The 18,098-nt window shown below is 40.3% G+C and overlaps 1 protein-coding gene across 6 annotated transcripts in view; it reads right to left on the reverse strand.

Annotated features, from left to right (window-relative positions):
* The window catches only part of baiap2b (BAR/IMD domain containing adaptor protein 2b), a 58,568-nt gene that overhangs the window by 37,666 nt on the left and 2,804 nt on the right, over positions 1 to 18,098 (reverse strand). For 5 of the 6 annotated variants that reach the window (XM_026915066.3, XM_026915069.3, XM_026915065.3 and 2 more), the window contains exons 2-3: positions 9,204 to 9,279; positions 6,562 to 6,648 (exon numbers count right to left, since the gene is read on the reverse strand). In XM_026915066.3, coding sequence (XP_026770867.2) covers positions 6,562 to 6,648; positions 9,204 to 9,279 — 163 coding nt within the window. The remainder of the gene's footprint in view (positions 1 to 6,561; positions 6,649 to 9,203; positions 9,280 to 18,098) is intronic. The other variant, XM_026915070.3, reaches the window with a different exon arrangement.

The raw sequence follows: 18,098 nt of genomic DNA on the forward strand, positions 1-18,098 counted from the left end.
CACATTTATTTAAAGGTGGCATCTGCAAAATACCTTCAAAGTACAAAATATACAATCTGTAAAATTATTTTAGCTATTCTGTCCTGGTTCCAAGTTATCAACCATGTCTCTTTTAGTAAAACATGATGCCATTATAGATGCATGTACTGTACATGATAGTAAAACAGAATGGTTGATGTACATACAGTACTATAGTGTAGTGTAGTAGTATAAGTCTTTGTTATAGTTTCATTGCATGAGCAGCTGCTTTAAGGAATTAGCATTAAATTATAGCATTTACTGTATTACCTTAGGAGGAAAAATGTTAAATTTATCTTTTAGTGGAGAGGGGATCATGATGATGCTGATGACAGGAAGACATGATAATTATAAACTATGAAGTTTTTTTTTATTACTAAGATGTAGTATTTATTTTAAAAAATAGAAGAACTAGGAGTTTTTCTTTTTGCTTACTGAAGGTTGGATAAGAGTTAGTGTTAGATTTAGTTAGTTATGTTATTTAGCTATAGGTATAGGTATAGTATTATTTATAGGTGTAGTATTATTTACCATAAGCTCTCGGAAAAATGGGTACTAAACTGTACCTTTTCTCGTCACTGAGGTGCTACCTTCAAGGGTATACATTTTGTACCTTTAGTATGTAATATATCTTTTACCTAGAAAGGTGCACGTAGTGTACATTTAAAGCTTTACTCAGAAAGATAAGGGTATCACCCCAGCGACAAGGAAGGGTACAGTTTAATACCTGTTTTTCTAAGTGCAAGATGCAAATTATTCATTCATCCATCTTCAGTAAGTGCTTTATCCTGGTCAGAGTGGCAGTGGATCCAGATCCTATCCAGGGAACACTGAGTGTGAGGAAGAAGTACACGCTGGAAGGGATGCCAGTCCATCACAAGGCATCATGCACACACATTCACACACTCCTTCACATCTAAGTCAATTTAAGGATGCGAGACCCAGGCAAATACAGGAAGAACATGCACAGAAATGACACACAGACACTAAATTGAGCTCGGGACAGTAAATAAATTCTCCACAAAAAGTAATACAAGTGTGTTCGTGTGCATATTTTCTTCTTGATCTAGAAACTTGAATCATTTCAAACTCTCTGTATGACTCAGAAGACCTCTCCATTAGGCTAAGCCTGTTATCCAGACCCTGAGTTACTAATCTTCATGTGAAATATTTCTAATGAGGAAGCTGGTGCTTCAAAACACAGCCACCTGCAAGGCATGAAACTCAGCCAGAGCAAAAGAAGTGAAGCAAAATCCAGATTACGCACATACAAAACATAAAACTTCTAATTAAATAGCTACCAGGTGAGAAGTAGAGATTTTTGGAAGGAGTACTTAATGGGCATTCTCCATGCTGGTGGACGTCTCAGCTGTTAATGGCTTTCAGAGACGTCAGTGACAGTGACAAAGGTAAGAACTACTAGGACATGTTAATGCGACTGTTAAAACAGGCTATGTCTTGCTGAAGGTCTAAATTTGGATTAACTTCAGCTGTCTATGGTCTGCTATTTTATCCTGTTATTGTACGTAAACCATTAATTAATGTTTTTAATTAGACCTTTGTTTTGCAGGCATTCATTAGCTGAAGACTCTCAAGTCACTTCCTGACAGCAAAAAGCACAGAGTCTATTTTGAGGTGGAATTAATATCAGCTTTGAATTGAAATGTTTGCACAGAAAATATCACCATCTTATCTGTAATTCAGAGGAGGCTGTGGTAGTGCAGCATTCAGAGCTCAAACTCTATAAAGCACAGTCACTACCCAGGATGTTGACCATATTTGGGCAGGAGGAAACCGGAAGCTGCTTAGTATCCTACACACTCGTGCGGCGAGCAGGAGGCAGACAGTGGAGGCTGGTTCTGGCAACACTGACATCACCAAAAAGCCATTTTAGGACAGCGCTATTGCTCGCTCTTACACTCTCTTTCCCCATTTTGCCTTTCTCTGCGGCAGAACAGAGTGTACTAAGGCGTGTGTGTGCTCTATTTTTAGAGCAGTGTTCTCCTCGGGAAGGCTACGTTCTTGCATGCGTGCAGGCGTGATGTGCGCCGGAGCTCCACGCAGCTCCTTTCACACAGCGAGGTTACACAAGGGACAGGGAGATTACACCAACTAATGAGAGACTGTCGGTTTTAACCGTCAAGGTTTCTTCCTAACTACTTATGTAAGGGACTCCTGACACATATACTCGTGTTTTTTTTTTTTTTTACAGATTACAGCTGTATTGGGTATCTTGCAGAATCCACAGTATTACTCACAACAGTCTTTCACAGCAACCTCTTGATCTGTACAGCTGATGAAGTACACATTAACAAGAGTAATGGATTTGTCAGCATAATGCAGGAACTTGACACCTTGCCAGAGTCGCCTAGCATGGCTAGGGCGCCACATTTTTCATGCCATCTTGCTAGCACAATCTACACCATTACGCTTTTTTTTTTGGTTCTATTTTCTTTGGTCCATTATTTGGTCCATCATTCTCAAGTACTCCTCAAACTGCAATAACTCTCACCCTAGTCTCACCTTCTCTCCCTAGTAACCAGTTCCCTATGTGACACATTCTGACTCACTTGAGGATATTTTAATTACCCAGAGCTCATGAGTCAGCAGTGGCAGATCTGAGGGTGGAACTTCAATTCAATTCAATTCAATTTTATTTATGCAGCCCTTTTAACAGCAAATGTTATCACAAAGCAGCTTCCCTCAGCAGCCTCTCTTTTTCTCTCTTGAGATTAACAATAATAATTAAAAAAAAAAAAAAACACTTGTCATAGCTCAGCATGTTACAGAGAATCCTGAAATTGCAAAGTCCTCTGTACTGAGGAACTCAAAGCACTGATACTGGAGACTCCTTCCAAAAATAGCTAAACAAACATCTTCACCATATCGACAATTACACTTGCTTTTAATTAGTTTATAATTATTATTGTGTTAGATTATGTGAAGCGTCTGCCACTGTGTCCCTGTGAATTAATTGGTATTATAGAAATGATAACACGGATTACTGGAGGACTAGTGGTTAGGCCACAGCGCTCTCACCGCTGCGGCCCGGGTTCGATTCCAGGCCAGGGAATCGACCCCAGCCACTGGGGTTGTATGCAACAGTGCGCTCTCAGTGCCGGTACCAGGCCCAGATGAAATTGGAGAGGGTTGCGTCAGGAAAGGCATCCGGTGTAAAAACTGTGCTAAAAATCAAACATGCAGACCAATGATCTGCTGTGGCGAGCCCTAATGGGAGAAGCCGAAAGAGGAACAACATAGACACGATAACATATTCAAATGAGTGGCGTAATATAAACTTGTGATTTTCCTTGCAGCTGGTACTATTGTCAGAGCTGCTGTTATAGAGCATTAATCAATGCCCAGGAGAGATATTTGGCTTTATATAGCAGCAGAGATAAAAAGAGAAGGTGTGTGTGAGGGGAGTGGCATCACACGTTTCAGAATGTGAGGACGGAGGAGCCGATAACTGAGATTCACAGCGTATGGTTTAGGATTTGACAAGATTCATCAGTAATGCGACATGAAGAGCTTTTTGTAGAGTCTACAGCATGAGGTCCATGCAGTGAGTACTGGCTGATTAATTCTCTGGTCAATGAAGAGTTTGTGCACACACTAAGACACACACACACATACTGTATACACACACATACAGCCTGGATACAAAAATACTCTCAAAGAAAAGCAGTGGACAAAATGGAAAATGGCCTAACTTTAGGGGGAAAAAAATGCTTATTCAGGCTTTTGCAGTCCTTGACACCAACTCAGACATTTGCTACATACACACACTGGTTTTTAACAGCCTCGCAAAATCACCCAGCCTTCTGGATCAGAGACTCTCTGTGCATAAATTCGTAGTATTAATAAGCTTAAATGCAGATCTTTGCTGATCATACTCTAGGACTGTGTCCCACCTTACAGTTCTTCAGTTTCTTCATCTTACTGGAAAGTGAAAAAAAAAAGAATAGAAAATATATATATTTTTTGCAAGATGTTACTGCAGGTAGCATCCAAAGATATCTACCATAGGGCAAACAGCAGACAAGAGAACCGATGCGTGAAGAACAGACAGGGAAGGGTGTGGCCAGTAAACACATTTTCTTAGAGAGTATGAGAAAGAGCAGCTGCATTTAGGAGATGGAAGGTGAAACATGTTGTCTGCACACACACACACACACAAACTCACTGTTTATTAGATAAACTGCAGACAATTCTGTTATGCTGCATCAGTATCCCTCAGTTTATCCATGCCTGTCAGCATTTTTAAAAGAGAAATGTTCTTTATAGCATCACACAAATCAGCCCCTGTTACTTCTACAGAAACGAAGGAACTATAAATGACAAAAAGCAAATTTCAACAAGGAATTTCACAAATTATGCATATGCTACATATAGGAGAATGGGGGACTACATGAGTTCACATTTTTCTGTGAAGGTGCACATAGAGGTATACGGAGAAATGACACGTTCTGAAACCAGTGCTCTTCCTGCCATGCATTTCAAATATTTCAGGCAAGGGACACTGATTTCTGCCTACACTATTGAAACACATACTTTCTGAACCTATACTATAGCTTTACTAATGAAAAACACGTTTTTGAGTGCATACTGATCAAATACTACTGAAAACACAATTTGAGAACCTACACTGAACAAATGCTACAGGAAAAATATGACAGTCTTGTGAAGCTATAGTGAATCTATACTACTGAACAACACACATTTGTAAACCTACACAGAATCTATACTACTGAAAAACACTTTTGTGAACCTATACTACTGAAAAATACAATTTTGGGAAGCTATATTGAACAAATACTACTGGAATATACTGAACATATACTAAACCAAGACTACTGAAAAACACAATTTTGTAAACCGATTTTGAATCTATTTTACTAAACAAAACATTTTCGTGAACCTATACTGAAGCTATACTACTGAACAACAAACTCTCGAGAACCTACTAAACCTTTAGCCATTTGTGAGTCTACACTGAAAGTATACTACTGAACAACACATTTGTGAACCTATACTGAATCAATACTGCTGAAAAACAATTTTTGCTGGCGGCTTTGGGGATAAAAAACATCTGCCTGACTCCATTATTAAAAAAATACCTATCTGCTAATTAATCATTACTAGAGATAATGATGAATTTTCCAATAATGGTAAAGTGTACTAAATAAGCATTAACAGAAAGATAACCTGAAAGAAAATGAAAGATGAAGCTACTGTACGAGGTTTGATAAAGTCTCTGCAATGAATAACAGTCAGAAAGGAGCTCCTACTCCCCTTTCTTTTTTCCAATGAGATTTGGTATCAGAATTGGATTTGCTTTAAGAAGCCGGGTGAAGAGAGCTGGCACTGCAGAGCTTCCACACAACTCCATCACACCGGACAAGTCTTTGCCCTGATATCAATAGATACAGTGCTGAAAGCCTCCTAAAGCCAATTTACTCAGTGACCACAAGCTATTGGACCTTGAACCAACCTAATTCAAGTTTTATCTCACTTCATTTATAAACCTCAAAGCTTATAGCATCCAGTACATCACTATACAATCCATGTGCCTTCTCTGTACTGGAGACTTACAAAATATACGAATTCCAAATACTGCACTGTTATGAACCAATGTAAGAGAATCACACAATAAAGGATGCCGTGGTTTTTATTGCATTAAAGCTGCAGTTTTATATATTTATATATTTATATATTATATATATAAATTCAAAGTCAGTTTAGAAAAACTGTGTTTTGCAATATTGCCATCGAATGGATCTCATTAGTTTCTCTGTTTCAAGCTTGTTTCCTGACTTAAAAATTAGCCCCGTCCTCATCTAGAACAGAGCTCAGCCCCAGCCCCAGCCCCACACCTGGGGTAGTCGGGAGGAAAGCTTGTAATGTTGTAAATGCCTTTGCAATTTACCAGCAGAGGTCTCTAAATATTACAGGACACAATGTATGTCTGCTGACAGAACTGTGCATTTCAACTACATCATTATAGGATTATAAAATATTTAAGGCAATTTTAAAGCATACACATTGCATTATGCTTTCTCAAATTCTCATTCAATAAATTTTGTATAGGTCTTTGACTTGCCTGTCACTGTTTAGTGTGTGAAGTATAGGGCTATGGACATCAAAATTTTGCACTCATATCAAATACACATTAGTTAAAAAAAAATCAACATTTTCTATGTTGAGATATCAGTCAGGGAAAGATAGGAATGTTCTCACACATCTGATGTAAACTAAACCTATATGCAAGAATGGCATGAGTTTTGTGGTAATAACTTACAAAGATGTCTTCTGGATAAAACTGAACAGCAGACAGTATGAAAAGGATGTAAGGTTTTTGTGCTGGAAAAGCACATATATGTAAGGTTTACTGTGACTGTGTTGGTGTTTGAGATTTAGGATGACCGCACTATGAATTATGAATCAGACATTTTCACACAATCCCCAAAATGAACGTTGCTGAAGTCTTTTGCAAAGTCCTGGGCGCTGCATGGGGCACTGCAGCTATGCTCTATAACTCACCAAGGTCCTTAGAGCCGTGACTCTCGCTGGCCAGTTCACCCATCCGGACCAGGGCGTCGAAGTAGCCTTTTGCTGCAAATGTCACACCTGAAAACATGGAAGCATTTGGGACATCAGAAACGGGAATGTTCTAGATCTCTATGACCCTCGGGCATCCCTACACCCGTAATGGCTTCCTTAACCTATTAGGACAGCTGTGGGGAAAACGTAAGGATCTATATTCCACGATGGAGAGGAGCGGCTTGGGATTGGGCTGCAATGCACAAAAAAATGCAGGAATATGAAATGCCAATCTGTGCAGGAGCATTATTTGTCCTGCCATGTAAATGAGCACTAAGTCTCACCTGTAGAAAGCAGCCAGAAGAATGCAGCAGCTTAGCAGACATAATGTCTGTACTCATAAGAAGGAGAATATTTTAGCTAGGGCCAAAAGATTCTGCGGGTTCTGATAGGTTAACAAATGCAAGCGTCTTAGCAGAAGATACACTAGGACCTAATTAGCAATAATAGTTCAGGAAATCATGAAAAAATAAATCCAACTCAGACTTCTCAGAGTCTCTTTGACACTAATGAAAGCTTCTGCAGTGCAGCATAATCTACAGTGCAATATGAAATGATGAGTGGAAGAGGTGGATGCAGTGCTCGCAAGCTGCTACTTCAGCCAGGTATGACTACAGAGACTCATCATCCAACGCTGATGCAAGGCCATGACAAGCGTGTCCTGGTTCAGGGGAGATTAGGGGCTGAATAAGGGGTGGGCTTTGTTGCTCCATTACTGCTAATGGAAAGTCTATGCGGTGAAGAGTGTGCTAGGGAGGGGGCTCTTTAAAAAAAGAAAAAAAAAAAGAGGATTATGAACAGAGCTCAGAGTGGAGAGACATTTGCCAAAAGCAAATGAATTGGCTTAAAAGGGGTTAAACAAAGTGACCACCAGGACCACTTCAGTCCCCCATATCATTTTAACAACACTATGTCCAATGATTTATACCATTTCTACCAGTTCCCTAAGTCAGAATGCCAGATGCAGAAGCACAAAGGGTTAATGGTAGCTGCTCAAATCAAAGCAACCAGCAACTATATGATGCTCAGCTCTAGTGTGCCAAGTAGCTCATCTAAAATCTAAAACAATGATTCCCAGTCTGTCTCAGTCCCAGCCCTGAAAACCCACTGCATATCAATCTGATTAAAAGAAAACTCAGAAAATTAGCAGATGAGATGGATCAGGTGTAAAACCAGCTGCGAAAATACTGAAAAACCTCATTACATTTCCCGTAATCCCTTTTGAACCCATGGAGAAACTGATTTACATGACATTTTTTTAGTCCTTTAAAAATACTCTGAGAGAGTCCATCTGCACTGGTCTATTGGTACAGGATTTCTGTCCTCAGTCTGGGAGATTTGCTATATTTACTATTCCAGTGAAGAGATCCTTCAACCCACAGTGGCACTGGCCCAGGCAGGGCTGGCATGATGGAAAGCAATTCCCACTCTGGGCTTTGGGACTATTTTTAACTCATCAGGCTGCATGGGTGCGCACACACACACACACACACACACACACACATACACACACACACACACAGTTATTTTATTTTCTACAGCTGCCGGGTGAAGTGTAGTGCATTTCCACAAACTAGATTTTAACTAAACTGGGTACATAGTGCTGATTATAAATTAAATGAAAACTTTTAATTTAAATCCATATCGTAACTACTGTGAGTCCATGGGGTCTGCAGTTATTTATAACAATAAATACTTTACATGCTGAACAATCATACTGTTTTCCCATTAGTCAGACTTTTTAATTATTAAAAATTACTATTAAAAGTTTATTATAGACACTTAACGATTGTTATGGCAGATTTATGCCGACATTATGCTTTGATTTATGTGATACACTCCCTGTGGTACATGCTAACAAGGAATGCACCTGACATGACCTGATAAAAAACTGCTTGTCCTTGTACTTCTTGCAGGTTTCAGCCATGCTTGTCCTGGATACTCACGTACGCACTGTTCCCTTTTTTCCTTCCCTTCTATGAGACTGCGCTAACTCTCACATCTCAGCCTGGCCTACTTCTGCCTGCTCCGTGTTCCACTTTGCCTTCCCTGTTTCCCAGCACACAATGTGGTGATGCCTGCTTCGCTATGACTGTGTCTCTTCCATGTGCAAACTGCGTCCATTCATACAAACTCAAACAAAAAGACGGACAAAGTGACGCGATGGTTAATGAAGCCATGCATGGGTGAGAGGGATGCCAGGGGGTGCAGATGGATTTTGACGTGGAACATTTCATGACGATATCAGCACAACAGAGGAAGCCAAAGTCCCCACACACAATAACATGTATTTTAACATACAGTACATTTAGAACATGTAAACAGCATTGCAGTCTTATATCCAAAAAATAAGCTAGAGAAAATCATGTTTTGTTAAGAAGCTCCATGATTATAACCTCACTCATTGAGCCTGAAGCTTATCAAGAATTCAGCAAGCCAAAGAGTGTGTACTGCTTATGCTCACCATTCCCTTTACGGTTTCAGCTTATACACTTGCAACTGACCAAGCAAGTGAGCTGGACAAATACCTGAGAGAGAAAACACGTGATTGGATAATAGAAAATTGGTGTCGATGTACTCACTAGAAAGTGCCTTCTCGTACGTCTTCCCCATGGCTACAAAGTTCCTCAAGCAGGGGTTAAACTGCTCCATGATGGACTGAAAGAGAAACAGAGGCTTTGGTAAGCACACAGGCAGCTGACACTTACACATATAGAACCATCAACAGAGAGGAAAAGCCACCCTCAGTGACAATCATACAGTCACTCAAACAGAGAATATAATGGGATCCCTAGATACACTAACAAATCCAAGCTATCATTCGTTTTGTGGTATTGTGGTGGTTGTTCATTACCGAAACACTGCGAGAGTTCTTTAACTTTAACCAAACACAAATAACTATAGTGATGATGCATCATTATTTTTCCTCTTCCCTTTTCACCTTCAGGCCACCAGTGTGAATAAGAATTTGTGACTTGCTGAGTTAAATTACATGTTAAATAAATTTTAAGTTTTTTAAATTTCAAGTATACTAATTAAAAGTTAGGTATACTTATTTGTTGTTAAATATTAATAATTTAAAGTTTATTTAAATTAGGTCCTAATTCATTAAAGCGATGTTAAAGTTACGAAGATGGTACGAGGAATAGGACAAATTAGCTCTTACACCACAATTGAGAGCAATATGCTCTTCAAGACTAACAAGCATCTACGTCAGTTAACATCTTCCTTGATTCCCAGAACCTAAAACCAAGATGTGTCTCATGCACATGTCTCCAACACAGTTTGTGCCCAAAAATCACTGCAGTCCAAAAATCACTGCAGTCTCGGATTGAGGCCACTGAAGTCCCAGATGATTCACGTACACACTCACATTGAGAGGTGGGCACTCACACACAGACGGGCTGCTGAGGATGGAGTGAGGAGGCACCAGGGTGCGTGGTGAACCACGCTCCTACGCTGACTCACCCGATCCCACGTTCACAGCTGCCCTTTCGAGTCTATTTGTTCCTTCTAAAACCCTTGTGATAGAAAACCCCTCCACATTCCATGTGAGCGTCTTGATCAGAATAATCTCCCTCTTCTTGAACATCTGCTGCCCACAGAATAAAGTGTGACCTTTTCCCTTTACAAGTGGTCTTGTCCTCATTTCACAGGCTTTTCTTTGGCTTGGCAGGATCAGCCACAAAAGGAGGAAAAGTGCTCATCGTGAAAAGAAATTGTAAGGCACTTTGAGTCAGAGGAATTCGGAGCTAAAGCAAAAGAGAAGGAAACAATTCTGATAAAGCAGCAGGGTAACAAAACTTTACGCACTACAACTGTACCACCAACCGTAAGAAAAGGTTAATGAAAGCATGAGTGTGTGAACATCAAACGCTCCACTTGAGATGTTATGTGAGGAGAAGCTGTTTGCGAACTAAACTGGTTCAATGCCGCCTACTGTTCCACTTCTGAGAAAACAAGATTCAGGTTTAAAAAAAACAAGAACAAAACAGGGCGAGAGATAGCCTCCCACAAAAGCGTATGACGTTGTGTAGACTATGCAGCAGTGAATTAAAAAAAAAAATACTATTACATTTATAGTTCATTACCAAAAAATGTTTTATCCTGTTTTTTTTTTTTTTACATGGTTTTACTCAGCTGAAGCTTAGTATTCCAAACAGAGAGAAGGAAATTTAATCTAACTATCCCCATTTCCACAATCACTTTAGAATGATTTGGTTTTTAAATGCATTAGTAAAAATTTTTATTTTGTGAAACATCATTTGACAAAAATGGATTTTTTTTTTTTTTATAACTGATGAAATAAGTTCTCAAAGAGGAGAAACAGCAGAGTCATCTAAACCTCAAACAAACACATACACAGACACACAAAATTCACAGTTTCAGGTTCATGTTTCATGAAGCTCTTCAAGCACAGCATGTACATATACATATGCCGACACTGTACCGACAATACACGTTTAAATTCTGCACCTACAATTACCAAATTATAAGAAATATAATGAGGCAGCAAAACAGGAAAACAGGGCAACAATCCTTCATACAGCCTAAAACATGGATTCACTCACTCACACATACAAATACGAGGAAACTAAAGTAGCCAGAGGTGAGAGGAAACCCATCCCCTGAGGCAGCATCGCTACCCGCCGCGCCACAGCGCTCCCCTCATCACAGCTTCTCATCAGTAATGTAATCTATAGGCCATTCCACAAAAGAAGCTCAGCTGAGGCTTTTTTCCAGCTGTGATAATTAGCCTGACAACACTGGCTGTTGGCAGCCAACTGACGAAGCGCTAACACCCAAAAAAAAAAGGAGGAAGCCAAAAAATAATCTGTGAAGCACACAGAAGCGTGAAGAGCTAGAGTGCAAGAAATCCAGGATTTGGCTTGACAGACGCACAGCTGATGACAAATGGGACTACAGAGAGAACTTGAGTCAAGCAGCATGTCCCGTGTTACATTCTTGCATGACTGACGTGAAGAAAAAAAGATCTAAAATTCATACAAGAAGGAATACAGACACTCTCGAAGTTCAGATCAGGGCTACAACAATTGCCTTTTGTATGTCAGTGTGCAATAAGATTAAATGACAGCCATTCAGGAAAAACTAATCAATAATACAATAAGTGAGATGAAATAAGCTTCTGCTGTAAATCTTTATCAACTACTTCAATATGTTAAATTACAGTTAACTCAGAGGTGCTTTAAAGGTCAATTGTCCAAGCTATTGATCTGAGCTTTTGAGCCCTTGAACAAGGGATGCTTAACCCTCAACTTAATTGGAATCAAATCTAATTTTTTTCTCCCCGATTTGGTCACTTGCCAATTCCAACCCACCACCTAGCTTTCCCCTACCACACAACAGCTACCAAACAGGGAGGGTAAAGGCTAACCCGTGCTTCCTCTGAGACACGTGAAGCCAGTCAACTGCATCTTTTCAAACTTCTGGTCATGCCGAATCACATGCGTAAGCCAAGAGCTATCCGCGCTCTTCCAAATAGATGATTTCACAGACATCCATGATTGGCTAGTGTCGTTGTGATTGACAGGGGAGTGACAGTAATGTCATCCCTCCCACACACACAGCACAAGCACGTGTGCATCCTTGGCTCCTGGCCACAGATGGCCGTGGGATTTGATCTCCTGATGATAGGGAAAATGATTTCTTTCGTGCCACTCAGGAGCCCAGAATCAAGTTGAATTTTACATATTTTCTGAATCTACTTATACATATTTTATCTCATGAATATGTGTGATGTTGACTGACACAACACAGACCTTGTAAGCAAGCAGAGAACGTACTGGAGCTTGTTTTAAAGCAGGTCGTTATCTAATCTCTGCGAGTTTCAGCTGCCAACTTATTTCAAACATCAGACAGTCGGTTTGGTCACTGAGAGGAAGTCAAAATTGGATCAGTATCAGGTATCAGCTGTATACGTAATTGGGGTCATTCGGTGCATCCCTACTTTTTAAAATTTCTCCTTAAACTTTTCCTTTTCATCTTCATGGATGAAAAGCTTGGACTAGATAGGAACAACCACACACACAGACTGGCCAAGGTTAGAGTAACCTGACGGGGGGGGCACGGTGGATTAGTGGTTAGCACTGTTGCCTCGCACCTCCAGGGTTGGGAGTTTGAATCTTGTCTCCGTCCTGTGTGCATGGAGTTTACATGTTCTCCCCGTGCTTCGGGGATTCCTCCGGGTACTCTGGTTTCCTCCTCTAGTCCAAAGACATGCGCTGTAGGGTGATTGACATTTCCAAATTGTGGAAAGGGGGTGAGTGTATATGTGATTGTGCCCTGCGATGGACTGGCACCCCGTCCAGAGTGTCCCCTGCCTTGTGCCCCCAGTCTGGGATAGGCTCCAGGCTCCCCTGTGACCCCGTGTAGGGTACAGAGAATGGATGGATGGATGGATGGATTAGTCCTGGCATGTGGCCTAAATGAGACTAAGTCATGTGGTTTATATACTTTTTTTCCCTTACAGTGTAATACTTTAGGTATTATATTGGTACATTTTTTTCCCGTAAGGCACAAAAGATATAAAGGGACACAACAATAATGGTAGTGAAGGTCAAACTATGTTTGTAAAATTAGGTTTAAATGTATACTTTATCCTCTAGTTCCTTTAACTGATGGAACAAAGCTGATGGTATGAAACCAGTGACAATCATTTGCATCCTAGGTGTACCTAGGCACTTGTAGTGGTAACATTTTGTTCAGTATACTTTCACATGATAATGAGTGATAGACTAAGCACCAGCTGTAGCACTTTATTCACAATGATGCACAACAGGGGAAAAAAAACCTAATGATCCGTTTCTTATATCATCCCATCACAGTTCACTGATCACTGAATCCATTAGCGTCCACAGCGACGACAAATCTCATGGCTAAAGCATCGTCAGTCCATCAGGCCCCGGGAGACTTAGTGATGTGAACACACATCACATACGCATGCTTCCATTTACATTTCAGATGAGTTCTTATCTGCTGTGAGAGTGTGTGCCGCCTCCGCACAACTGCGCCAGCATGAATCCCACCTCACTGAGGTGAAGAAGGAGGCTTCCGTGCCCATATTTGGTCGTGTCGGAATTCCCCCGCAGTCCTTTCTTTCTCTGCTGCGGTTTCTCTGCATTCTCGGCACGTTCAGGCTATACCATCTCGGCCCAGCCAGAGGGGGTGTTCAGATAGACCATTAGGAGTGACTGTTCATTATCAGAATGCGAGGCAGCAGAGGAACCCCATCCAGAAGAGCACGGCAATCCATTCAGAGAAAAGCAACAGTGGCTTGTGTGAATCTGTTTGACGAGTGAGAAGGCATGCGCACACACACACACACACACACACACACACACACACACACACACACACACACACACACACACAGTCTAATTTGCATGATAACAATGAAGCAGTAAAGCTTTTGTCAAGTGCTCATGTGTGTGTGCACGTGATATGGGACAGATTGAGAAGAGTGTGCTGTTATCCTGCTGCAAGATCAGAGATGAAATGCCTTCGCGTAGCCTCCTGCAGACTGCAGATCTGTCAAACACACCAAATCCATCCTCATACTCTCTCCATCAGTAAAAATCCTATTACAACCACGGACTATTCTCATGCTCTCATTTTCACAAATCTGGAAAAGGATGCACACGGAGGATAGATATTTCCCCTCCATCCCTCTAATTCCTTTAGTTCAACCCTCCGTCTGAGACCAGCCACAATAACTTTCTCTCATCCTCTGCCAGTCTCATTTCTCACATCCCTTCTCTCTGACCTTGATTGCCCTGGCAGCTTGTCCTGCCAATCTGCAATTTTAAACAGCACAGCAGTAGAGAGATTAATCTCATCACTATTCCCTCTTTGCACCAAATTAGTTCCAACATGGCTGCCAAAGGAGCATATTAGTTCACAGACTGGAAACATTTGAGCCAAAATGTCACCACAAAGACAAATGAGAGGCTTTGGCCTAAGACAAAGTCTGTACAGTTCTGAATAGGATCCTAAGGACAGATTTATATTAGTCTGGGGCAAAACAAGCTACTGAACAGAGCGACTGCTGTGATTTTAGTGGTAGATAGCTGGGTTGACACTAGAACAAATACAGATCCTCTTTTTAATGTTTCCTTCAAAGCCACACCTCCAAAACATAGGACAGGACACCTGAACGCTAGTGCAGGAAACAGTTTGTGACAAAAAAAAAAGTCACATCATTTTTTTTTTTCCCCTTATAGAGCCTGGGTCACTACTTTTTTTTTATTATTAAAGATGCAAGAATGTGAGAAGAACAACATAAGAACAACTGATTCACTTGTCATAAATACAACGTGTACTATGACAGTGACGTACAAACACACAAATTTTCAAGTCTTCACCAATGTTGCTGGTCTCATTAAAAACCAACATAATATAAAATGCCACTTTTGTGTTGAGCTAGAATGCATGTTTTACAAGTTTTACATGCTTTCTAATAATCCATGAATACTCTGACTGGTCAGTTGAAAAAACTTTCATATTCACACCTAAATTCGAATTTTAATCTAGCTGAGATCAATCTAAATGAAACTGCCATCTGATCGAACAATGTGTATAATTTGTTAAAGATGTAAAAATTATTGTGAGGTTGGACAGACAGAGGGATGGAACTCCAACTTGATGTCTGTTAAGTTAGGACATTTGGTGGACGCTCTGCTGAGATTAACATCAGTTAAAACCATTGTTCTCAACATAGGGTCCAGGGATCCTCAGGGTTCCACAAAACACAGCCAGGTCACCACAATTTGTTTTGTTCTTCTCTGCATGATTGACACCATCCACACATTTTTTTTCTTACAATTTTCTCTTACAATTACCCACCAAAACCACAACCCACCATTATCAAATTATTGTTATTATACGTCAGTCTAATAACAATTTTAATAGAAATGTATTCTGTGAGTGGAACATTCAGGAATAAAAAGCTCTATGGTGCCAAAAAAACAAAGGAAAAATATTATTGTAAACATTTAAATAATGTACCTGATGTTTGAAAAGTTGGATTATGTTCATAAAATAAATCTCTACTTAGATGGTCTGTTGAATTATTATTTTTTATAGTTAAAGTTTTATAGTTAAACTGACACTAACGTTAGCTACTTGTTACACTCAATCGTAGACAGTAAACACTTCTTGTGCATAAATGTGATTCAGACTGCATACACCATGAATGGAAGAGGATATATTCAGCAAGTTTATCTATAAACAGTTCATTCAAACAAAATCTGTAATCAGATGTATGTATACAGACTGATAAAAATCTTTACATGTATTAAGGCTCTGTATGAACTCAAATGTAAAGGTTGATCAGTGTGAGTGATTTCAAACATGCGAAAGATGAGGAAAATGTGGTGTGTCTGGTTATAGAGTGACATCTCTAGGCGTGGTGCTATTTAGACAACAGAGCATGCTGTAGACACTAGGGGAGTTTCATAGCTTTTGATCAATTATCTAACCACTATATAAACTCTTGTACTTACAATGCGCTCACTGACTGATCGTGTTTGAGTGGAAAGTTTGGCATGAGTGAACAACTAGAGTATGTGCTCTAACCCACATATTAATCGATACTGCGACAGAATGGACTTATAGTCTACTATGATGACTAAGCCTGCAAGAGCCTGAGCAAACAAACAACACACATCACCAATGCCAAAATCACAACGCTACCATCTGTTAGTAGCAGGGTTTGCAGTAAAGTAGGTTAGCATGGTGCCTGATTTAGCTCTTTTCTCCAAGGAAGGTTTGAAAATCCACTCTGTGACCCTGTACCCGTTCTCCTTATCAAACAAATGGACGAACATACAAATACAGATACATAAAATGCCTCATGATACTTATTTAAGCATGATATTATCTGTCATGATTCTATTCCCAGATAGCAAATGAGTGACGTCCAACACATACCACGTTCATTTGGCCCGCATACGTCTGTGGTGTACAACAGTGATGATCTGATCCAGCTTATGCCAAAACACAACCACAACTCAATCTTGATGAGATCATATCTAAAGTATAATATGGGCCAGAAATTACTGGTGGGCCACATGTGGGTTTCTAAATCTGTGAAAATTTTAATGTCAGTGATTACAGTTGGGTCACTTTTGGCCCACACTATCCTCCTCATCGTCAGACCAGCCCCTTATTTGTCTAAACTCAATGATTTTTCCCAGAAATTATCTGCAATTAGGACTGTAAGACCCGTCACTGTCTCTTTTTTCACATACAGAGATGAAATAAGGGTGTAAATAAAATATGTAATGTTCAGTTTATCCTGTAAACTCAGAATGATCAAGCCTATATATATATATAACAGAGAGAAACACAGAAATCCTTCATCAGCTTTGACACTTGTGTTAAAACATTCCTGAAACCAGCTCTACCGATACCAATCATCCTGTCCCTTGCTCGTAGGTAACAGGAAGAGAGTACAAATCTGAACGCATGTCACATGCAGATGATGTTTACTTTGGAACTGGTACATGTACAAACCTCCTGAGTTTAATCTACACCAGTGGCATGTTTACTGTAGAATTTCTGAGCAAGCTGATGTGTGTGAATTGCCAGGTTCACATATACCTTATCCCTTTTGCCATCGCTTACTTTAGATGCACTTCTTCATGCTCAGTGTCCGTGAATGTGATGCTTAGCGTTTGTGCTACGCTTCATCAATCATGTCAAGAACAGTGCCTCTGCTAATACAGCAGGAAAGAAGTGTAGAGTAGGACACGAAAGCACTGGATTAGGTCCATCGATGTGGCAAACAAGTGATAAAATCTTTCTTAAAGAGAAAAGATTTGCAAGGATTGACAGCACAAAAGAAAGGGGATGAGATTTTTATTTAGTTATCTCCAGTACAACACCATTACATTTGATACAAATGAGACCATATTTGATTATACACCCCCACTCCCGTCCACGAGAGATTGAGATACTGCCCACATACTGTGGGACATCAGCTAAGATGGATCCATGCACACATGCAAATACACGGACCACAAAGCACCACCAACTCATGCTGGCAGATGCAGGCTGAGTCACTCGTGAGCACAGACAGGAGGCTTAACACTCAGGGGGAACTGTGAGATTACTAAGCAGCTGCCAGGCCAAACCTCTCACTCTCACATACACACACTTTACACAAATCTCTATATAATTCTCCAATCCAGGACCAGAAAACGTGCCACACTAGACATGATGACCACATGATATTGTTTAGTCTGTATTTTGTTCAGCAACAGATTGCATACAAATGGTGCTGTAATATATAAACACAAAATACACCAAATTCTCTCATTAGTCTGCAGTGTGAGACAGCGAGAGCTGAGAACCCAGTGCACTTTGCGCCAGCTCATCCCGACTGGCAGCCTGAAGTGAGCAAATGAAGCATTCTGCCTCTGTCCTCAGGTCATGTGGCATCAATTATCTTGTTGCTG

This window comes from Pangasianodon hypophthalmus, chromosome 12 (genome assembly GCF_027358585.1).
Source record: "Pangasianodon hypophthalmus isolate fPanHyp1 chromosome 12, fPanHyp1.pri, whole genome shotgun sequence".
NCBI classification, from domain to species: Eukaryota; Metazoa; Chordata; class Actinopteri; order Siluriformes; family Pangasiidae; genus Pangasianodon; species Pangasianodon hypophthalmus.